Source organism: Limulus polyphemus, unplaced genomic scaffold (genome assembly GCF_000517525.1).
Source record: "Limulus polyphemus unplaced genomic scaffold, Limulus_polyphemus-2.1.2 Scaffold1432, whole genome shotgun sequence".
In the NCBI taxonomy this organism is placed as follows: domain Eukaryota; kingdom Metazoa; phylum Arthropoda; class Merostomata; order Xiphosura; family Limulidae; genus Limulus; species Limulus polyphemus.
Window position 1 is genome coordinate 115,434 of NW_013667042.1, and position 9,702 is coordinate 125,135.

General features: G+C 32.2%; 1 protein-coding gene across 7 annotated transcripts in view; it reads right to left on the bottom strand.

Annotated features, from left to right (window-relative positions):
• Window positions 1-9,702, bottom strand: part of LOC106463532 (telomere length regulation protein TEL2 homolog) — a 114,515-nt gene that overhangs the window by 42,473 nt on the left and 62,340 nt on the right. For all 7 annotated transcript variants that reach the window (XM_022391067.1, XM_022391065.1, XM_022391066.1 and 4 more), the window contains 2 exons: window positions 9,169-9,285; window positions 1,410-1,481 (listed from right to left, as the gene is read on the bottom strand). In XM_022391067.1, coding sequence (XP_022246775.1) covers window positions 1,410-1,481; window positions 9,169-9,285 — 189 coding nt within the window. The remainder of the gene's footprint in view (window positions 1-1,409; window positions 1,482-9,168; window positions 9,286-9,702) is intronic.

Sequence of the window (9,702 nt, forward strand, 5' to 3'; positions counted from 1 at the left end):
TAGAAAGAGCTCAGTTTACACTGTATTCAACCGATGGTTAATTTGAAATTGGCCTGCAGTTTTTGTAAATGTAACTACCATTCATACTGTTGTTTGCTCGATCAACTATAGCACTTATGGTGGTTTCTTATCTAAATATGCTATAGTTAGAGAGACAGTTAACTTGTGTTTAGGTTTTACTTTTATATCTTAGTTAATTATGTATTATGTGTGTTTTAAAAATCATATTTGAATGGTATAATAATTTTTATAAGTTTAACTTGTCACCTGGATTGTTAAAAGTTATAAATAAGATGGCATGTATAAGTGCCATCTTGTTTCGGCAACAAGTTTATGCGGGGAATCTGCCAAAATAACTTCATAAAGCCCCGCTGGCATCAGTTGATGTAATTGACATAAATGATAATAGATGAAGAATTTGAAAGGACGGTTAAACATTAAAAATAAACTATAAGTAAAAATATAAAGGGATGAAATTATGCATTAAAAAAAACTATTCTAGTAGATTCCTATGAAGAGATGAAAGGTATACATATTAGAAAGTGTTGTAACACTCTTTTTAACTAATATTTTGTTCTTAAATAATTAAACAAGAACCACTCAATCTCAAGACATACAGGAACATTGCAATTTACATAATAAGTTTAATGCTCAATGGGGTATATAATGAATAAATTTTATATCCGATTAACTAACATTTATAAATACTTAATTACAACTATACATACTTCTTTAAAAATGGATGCTAATTGAAACTATTTGAGAATGCAAGGTCAAATTCAATCAGTAAATACATGTGTTGTTATTCAAAAGAATAATTTTTCCAATTTTTGTTACTGTTGCTTCATGTTAGAATCAACATAGTTTTTCTTGATGATTATTACAACCCACTTGTGAAGAGTAAATCCAGCTTAACATGCTAACTAATAGTCTAGTAGCAATTAGTCCTTTTGGTTATGGGCTCAAAACAGTACCTTATCTTATAGATTTGAATGTACTAATGTGACTACACAAAACAAATGACATCAGAATTTCCAATTGCAAGAAAGCAGGTAGCTGATAGCATCATAGCTTAGAAAATAGTACCAATGCATATTTTTTCTAGCATAATAGATTATCCTTAAAGTGACTTTATACACTTCTTAAGGCAGCTGATTTTTTAGCAAAACTGTAACCAAACTTCTTGAATTGTGAAATGGTAGGTATAAAAACATTGTACACAATGTTTATTTTTCATTTTATCTAATATTTTATATAGATTGTATACAATAAAAGTAAGAATTACATAAATTTTAAATGAACATATGATAAATTATAAGAGTAAAAACATTCTCACATTTCGTTAGAAGATAGCCTAAGAAACTGAAGTCTAAAAAAGTTACTTGCTGTTTCATACTTTCATGCCATACCTCCAAAATATCCAACCTCTGCCTTATGTTGTAGTTTCTGTCATAAAACTGGTCAGTAAGATACAGGGCAACCTGAAATACAATAAATCATGTTGATTTTTTTATACAACTATCTCAAAAACTTATGAAATTTGTATAGTGTTTTCACTGCTTACTAAGTGGTATAATGCTCATAACTCATTGAAATGACTCATACAATATTCAGAAAATCAAAAATCTTAATTTTACAAATATAATTCTTAGAGAGAAAATTCTTTGTACATAGAAATATAAAAATAATGAATAAGTACATATTTCAAAATTAACATGAGATGAACAAAGTTAACATTTTCCTATACTGAAAATGTGTTTCTGATAGATAGTTACCTCTTCTCAGATAACATTTCTTGATTTGTACTGCCATCTTTAGGTGTAAATTTTCACTTGCCACTAGCCTTGATATGTCCCACCTACCTTCATGTGAAAAGCTTTGTGAAATCATGCAACAACCCTCCACCAATAGAAGTGCGAGACAACTCTTAGCACAGCTGACTTCCTCTATGCAGTTTAGCTCAAATTTACTTCGAGATTGAGCAACATAAAAAAAAAGACATTGGAAGTGGGGAGAAAGTGTGAGAGGAGATAAAAATCTATCAAAAATACATTTACAGTGTTGGAAAATGTTAACTTCTGATACAATATCTTACCTTTCCTCACATAACAGCTAGAATCCCACATTGACATGGTGGAGGGACTGATGTAGCATTACCTAGATGAGCTCCCTTCAGAAAGTGCCCGAAGGAAGCCCATAGGGTGTGTGAATAAAGAGTATGTAAGACACACCTGTGGGAGACCACACCACTTCTGACACAGGTATACTCTCTGCCCATGAAATTGATGTGTCACAATAATGGCAGAATCACAAGAGGAACCCCATAAATTAAATAAAGGAACCCCTTATGTAGTGTCTAGGGTACAGCGGATCGTAATGAGGAGTGTGACCTCAACGAACACCAACAGTACCGCAATAGGAATATCTAGCCCATGGAAGAAAGAGTGTCCTCTACCATTCACCTCAGACATGAGAACTGAAGAAGATCTTCCATTCCAAAAATCCACATCATCATATGTGCATGTCCAGTTTGTCAACACCAGTAACTCCAAGGAATCAACATCCAGACAATGGTAGAAAGCCAAACAGCAATGTGGCAGTTCAATTCCAGTCCAAAACAAGGTGGCATTGGGTATGAGTCATCCAGTCTGTGGTAGGAGGAGAGTACCTGGACCAATCACATGTGAGGACTTATGTAGCTGGTCCAGCTTCAAATAACACCAGTATTCCCCACCAGGAACCAACATACGGTGGCAGCAGGAAGGAGGGTGTTCAGCCAAAGAGAACACCAAGGCCATGGTAGGAAGAGTGTTTATAACCATCTACACCATCAGAATACCTCTGCCCTACTTTCAACTGAGTAGAATTGAGCACACTCAGGAGGAAGCCTCCATGGTCCACCACCCCAGCAGTGGAAGAATGTGGGGGGGGGGATGTGTTGGAGAGTCCAGAGGAATGCACAAAACCTTATATTGAAAAGCAGACTATTTCTGATACAGCCAAACCAAGGAGCAGCAATCCCCTTCTGTTTTACTCATCTTAGTCCATGAGTGTACAGTCTGTGTGTACAAACATATTTATGATGCCAAAGTCTACAAGGAAAACCTATAAGTGGTCTTGTGTAACAATGAGCATTTTTGAACATAACGGCTTTTACAGTGCAGGTTTAAGAATAAGTATACTTGGTCAGGCAACATTGAGCAGGATCTGTATATGCCAGAAAAGCTTTGTAAAAATGAATTGTATAAAAAAAGAACACCTACCAAATCATCTTGAAATCATGGAGTTCAAGATGGTAAAAGGAGGTAGATGGTAACCTGTAGAGCAGGAAACAGTCAGATGATGCAGATAATGTGAAAAAAGTGTATGGCGAGTGGTCCACATGCCAGCATAAGCTATATCCTATAAAGGACGACAGAATAGGAATGCCAGGGACATGGTAAAGTGATGGATTTGATGGTAAGAGACTTGAAAGAGATGACAATCATCAGGAGAAAGAGAAAAATAAGCCAGATGAATCAGCTAATGAATCCAAACTGCAAGGGTAATAGGAGAAATATCACAGGAAAGAGAAGAGTTCCTATGACTAAACAAACAGAAATGAGTACCATGGAAGGGAGCAATGCAAACCACATAACAGTGGAGAGCCCAGACAGAATATAAGAGGTAAGCTGGATTGGAATGAGGATAAAGGTGAGAAATAGAAGGGAGGGAAATGGGAGTGAAGGCAAATTCTCCCTCACGTGTAGCTGAAGTTTTGGGCAGAAAAGACTGATTCAGGTAGAGGTTGACATAGGAACTGTGATATAATGTGTGAGAGACATCAAGAGGGAACAAACCTGAATCCACACACCAAGAGGAGGAGGAAAAAGGTCTAAGGATAAATGATATTAGGAAGAGGAAGACATGGGCTCAAAGGAACAAAATTTGAGGGCATGGAGGATGACATTGAGGTTCCAATCAGGACAGTATGATATGGGGAAGGTGAAAGCAAAATGAATGAAACAAAAGGGTGAGGATTGGAGAAGTGAAGACATAGTGAAGTCTTGTGAAATGGAAGGTGGCTTACAATGCTGCATGTTAACCAGAAATTGTGGATAACAACAGCCCCTTGTTGATAAGCCAGGTAAGAAAGGAAGTCAGGTGTGGGAGAGTAGGGTGGGATGGAGATAAACCATGATGAGAAGACCAATGACAGTAGACAAACCACTTATGTTGGTAAATTGACATGGAGGAAGGATGCATTGAATAGGAAATTAGAGAAGCAAACTACAGGGATAATCTGGCCTGCATCGACAGCTACAACCAAAGGATGAGGTAAGGAACAAGAGAACTTACAAATAACTTATATTTACACTTTATATCTTTATTTTTTTATTAAAAGTTTTCTCTTTTGTTTTAATTTTGACTTATGGAGTAGTAATCCCCCCAGACAATAAAACGATAAATCATGGGGTGAGCCATTACATTGTTTCTGTCAAAGGAACACCTAGTCTGAGGAGTATGCAAGTACACAAAGCTCTAAGCTCTTAGTTATATTTCAGTAAAGCAATAAGCTTGGAAGGAAATTTACATTATGGCTTAGCAATGCCTATTGTATTTTTGGCCAAACTTGGAAGATCAAGGGGTACAAATAAAAACTGTAAAATGGTCAACTTGGCAAACAGCTGCATCATGTGATACAGAGAAGTGAAGACTGAGATATTAAATATTTCCTTTAGAAATTAAGAAATTAAAAGTTATGTAATATTAAAATTTGAATTATAAACTATGTTTTGATGCTATGTTCATTGACATACATTCATAATAATTTTTTTTAAATGTCATGAGATGTGCAATTTGCAGTTGAGTATAAAAATAACACATGTTCAGTGGACAACTTTATAATATTGTAGTAGAACTGGCCTACAAAATACAAATCTGTTACTTAGTGTACCAGTATTTTGTCAAATACAATGACATTTCGATTACTATATAAGATATGTATTTATATTATTATCATTTACTCATAAATGCTCAAATTTTAGTTATTTTTGTTGAAACATATAACAATAAATAAAAAGTACATGAAAAAAAACGTGATTTCTAGCATTTAAGATGTTACAAAGCCACACAGGGTTGATAACCTGGTGCTAAGCCTCATTGATTCTTGCAAACAGAGGAGAACAAATTGTTTTTTGGAAATTTTAATTAAGCATCTTAAAAGAAAAAAATCATCACTCACTAGAATAGGACATCACAAAATTACTATAATCTATTTGGCTTTATAAGGTATAAATAGGTTTAAAAATTAATGTATTTTTGGAGTAATGATTTTAGTAAACACACTTCAATATTTTGAAGGAAATTTCAGCTTTTCTCCCCACAAAGTTGACAAACAACCATCAGATTTATGTGGTTCTGGATATGCTCTTTCTGTTGGTTATAAAAAATGTTCTTAAGACAGGTAGGAATAAATAAGTGGCTTCAAAAGAATAAAGGGATGGAAGGGGCTTCTCTGGTATTGATATTTCTTATTCTATATTCTAGTTTTTCAATATTTGGAGTTTGAGTTTTTAATTGGTTAAGCATTGTTGAAATTGTATATTAGAAGTGATAAAGTGTAAACTGAACAACATACAGAGTGGATGATATGACATAGACAATACAAAAGTGAGTGTTGAGTAATTTATTTTTAATATTTCCATTTGAGTTAACAAATTTAATCTTATATATAATATTAAAACTTGAATTATTAATTATGTTTTGATGCCAAGTTTATTAATGTAACACCATGTGCTCACCCTTGTAAACTAAACTGAATTAAATAAAATTACTATATAAAAATAACCACAAAGTTAAGATATTCTCCTTTTAATCTATGTAAATACACTAGAACTGTGAAATCCAAGTCCTTACTTGGATTTCAAAACAAAACAACTTCACTCAAAAACAACTCTAACAATGGCAGAGCCAAGGTTCCACTCAGTATGCTTCATGACTTAAAATGAAGCTAACTCTAAAACTCATTCTTGTACTGAGAATGTAAGTAACTATGACTCACTGGTGAGAACTTTATAGTTTTTACCCTAGACAAAGTGAAAGTAAACAATGAAGCTACATTTCATCTAGAGAAGACAAACACCTAACGTAACATGAGAACCTTAGCATCTCTTCTGAAACAAAATACGAACCTGCAGAATCACGTAATTCTAATGTGAGAACTTGAAAGAGTTTTCTGAACAAACAAAAAATATCAGCTTTTGCTGAACAAGTTAATGTAATGAAAACACATGCAAATCTCCAGAATTTATATAAAATCTTTAACATATCTCTGTAAGTTTGTGTAAAATCTCTGCTCTCCCAAGCCCCAATATTGTCTTCATTATGTCAATAAGCCTTTAAGTTCCCGACACAAGAAAACAGTGCTTGATGCTTGTTAGATCAACTGATCAACACACACAGTAAAGATCATTGGCAAGTACATTAACAACTATTATATAATTTGCTACCAAGAATAACTCATCTTGCTAAATAAAGCAATGTTATTATTCCTGTAAGAGAGTCAAGCAAACAGACTTTGTAATCTTTTCTTAAACTAGTTCACTTAAGAAGAGTTAAAGCTTGAAACTCATTTGAACTTGAGTGTCACTGTGTTCCATCTGAGGAACAACAAAAACCACATAATTTTGAAAATTGTATTTTTAATTAGAGGGGTGTAAAACATATAAAACATCCCAGTACTACAGTCTGTTATTAATCACCTGTAAATGTATTATTTTGAAAAGTGACCTTCCATTGTAGAGTGAAAGATTGTGAGGAGATAGGATGTTCCACAATTGAGTTTTTACATCTACTCTTAAAGCTTAAATCTAATTAAAGTTCTTTGTAGATATTCAAATTGAGGTTAAATCTAAAAGGTGCATCCCTACTGCTGCATAGGTCTTATTTCTGAACATATCTTAAAAACCAAGACACAACTTTTAACTTCCATGGGATACTTTGTGAACTGGAATAATATTTTTATTCTTCTTAATACTTTTTTTCTCAAATGCTTTGATTAAAGGTATGAAAATGTTTTGATTAAAACTTTCTTATTTTTGATTTAATAATTATTTAATGATCTTAGGTTTTAGTTCAAATTCAAATATACATGCATGTTCCTTAAGCTACAATATAAAGAAATGTGATGTCTTTATTTTAATTTTAAACTATATATGGAATAGACAGAAACACAACTAATGTAATATCAAAGCATATTACAAACTTTAATTAATTGCAAACATCTCTTGGTCTGTGGGTAACATTATACTCTAGAAAATATGTCTGATATCTCAACCACTTTTATAAAGTTAGCTATAGTAAAGAAACCATCAAACTTCTACAACATGACTGAAACCTTATGCTATGATACAAAACAAATGCAACTTCTTAATTTTAATTTTTAAACTATATATATTAAATATATAGTTTTTGATACTCATATAGCTTCTAATTTCATAGGTTTGTTACGACAGTGGAAGTCACGTGATGCTAGTAACACGTCATGAGCTTCTAGAAAATTCATGTCCCTTCGTGAAGCCTCGAGTGTTTACTAGATGCGCGGTACTCTTGCATATAAGACCGCCAAGAAGTGACGGCAACAATGTAATTGAATTGCAAACAGAGACGACAATTGAGTCAAGCTCGTGATTCGTTCGTTCGTTGTAAATTATAGCGTTTGTTTAAGTTATAGCGTGATTGTGGAAATTAAGTGTATTGCAAAGTTGTATTGAGAAAGAATAAACTAGTTTTATTTAAGAAAGGACTTGCATCGCTAAAGTTTTTTCAGAAAGAATTTTTACGGAATTTAACTAACGACCAGAGACGTAACTGGTTTATAGGATTTGTAAAAAATTCAAGAAATGTTAAAGATCTTTTTAACAAGTTTGTAGAAGCTTTAATATTTAACCACTTTGTTACTTAATTATGAAATGAGAATATCCTTGGCCATCATAATCTAGTTTACAACATAGATATGAGAGGAAATTTAACAAGTGACTGTCAAGTTTTTTTTGTGAGTTAGGCCTATCAAAGAACATAACTCATAGATTTATTAAATTGTTTACATGCTGTTTATTAAATATACAAGCCAATAAAATAATTATTTGTATCAATGCTTTATATGGCAACTTTGAAAATTATATGCTGGTTAAAGGCTACCTCACCACATGACATGATAGATCACACTGATCTATCTTTTACTAGTTTTGTATAAAATTCAGACAAATTTGTTTATTCAACATACACAACAGTAATGGGAAATTAAAATCTTTTGAAGCATAAAATATTGATGCTAATGATACAACATATTAATAGAGTTGGACAGAAATTAAAACCTGATATAATGTATTCACAGAGATTACGAGCGTGGATAGAGTATTACAGTAGTTTTATGACAGCTGCACCTATGTAAGGAAAATATAACACAAAAAGTCAATGCAATAAAAATTATAATAATGAGAGATCATATTGATTTAACTCTGCCATGATGAAATAGGAGGCAAAGCTGTCAACATTTGTGACATTCACCTGTAGTGGCAGTGAGTTATATTTGTTGACATGATTGAAATGAACTTATAATGATATAAATAACAATAAAATTGATAAATCCTAAGTACAAACAAAAAAACTCACATGCTCTCACTGTGTTATCCCTTTTTCTGTTGCAGTCGGCACAATCTCATATCTTTCTCAAGATTTCATAAGGTTCACCATACAATTTTAACAGAATTTAACAGATCTCATGTTCAGAGATAAACTACTTGGGAACTTTTGATTTTTACTAAATATCAGGACATTTTAAGAGTTAAATTTTCAAAATTAAAAAAACTTAATGCTTGTTAAATTACAGTAGTTGTAATATGTTTCTTTCTTTTTCCTAATTTTTTTTTACAAAACAATAAAAAAATATTTTACCTTTACCATATAGTTAAAGGAAACGTACTACAAATCAGCTAAATTATTACACTTTTTAAACAATGATGTTACACGACACATCAATATTTTTTACAAAATCAAAAAATTAGTTTTTCATGTTAGATGTGAAGCTAAAGTTAATAAAATTATACAAGACTATAGTATATTACACAAATGTAACTATTTGTATATAATTTATGGCTTGAAAAATGATACTTCTAAAATAATTACCTCTTTTGGATGTTTTGTAAGTACAGCCACCAAAGATTGGTGTCGAAGGATCACAAAATCATCAATTGTATAAGAATTTTCTAAATGTAGCAGAACTTTTGCTAACTCCAAGGCAACCTAACATTTGAAGTGAAAGAATACATAAAATTTTAACAGATTTCAATAATGATAAATATATTTATACAAAAGTATTCATCATCTGATACCAACAAATCAATAAAATATAATTTACAAACAATTTATTATTCCATCATTTTATGTGGTTGTATACAGTGTTCCATCATTATAGAAAACAAGTTTGTGCTACTATAGTAAATATTATGAAACACATACAAGTTAATGGCAAATATACACCTGGAAAAAAGTTAAGCACCTCCGTGTTTTTTTCAAGTGATTCAGATTCAACGTTCTTGTGACTGATTATAAATTACCATTCAATCTAAACGTGTTTATCAAATGAAATTATGCATTATTGGGCACAAGAAAACAAGATTACCACCGTAAAATAACAATTTTGAATTTACATATCATGAC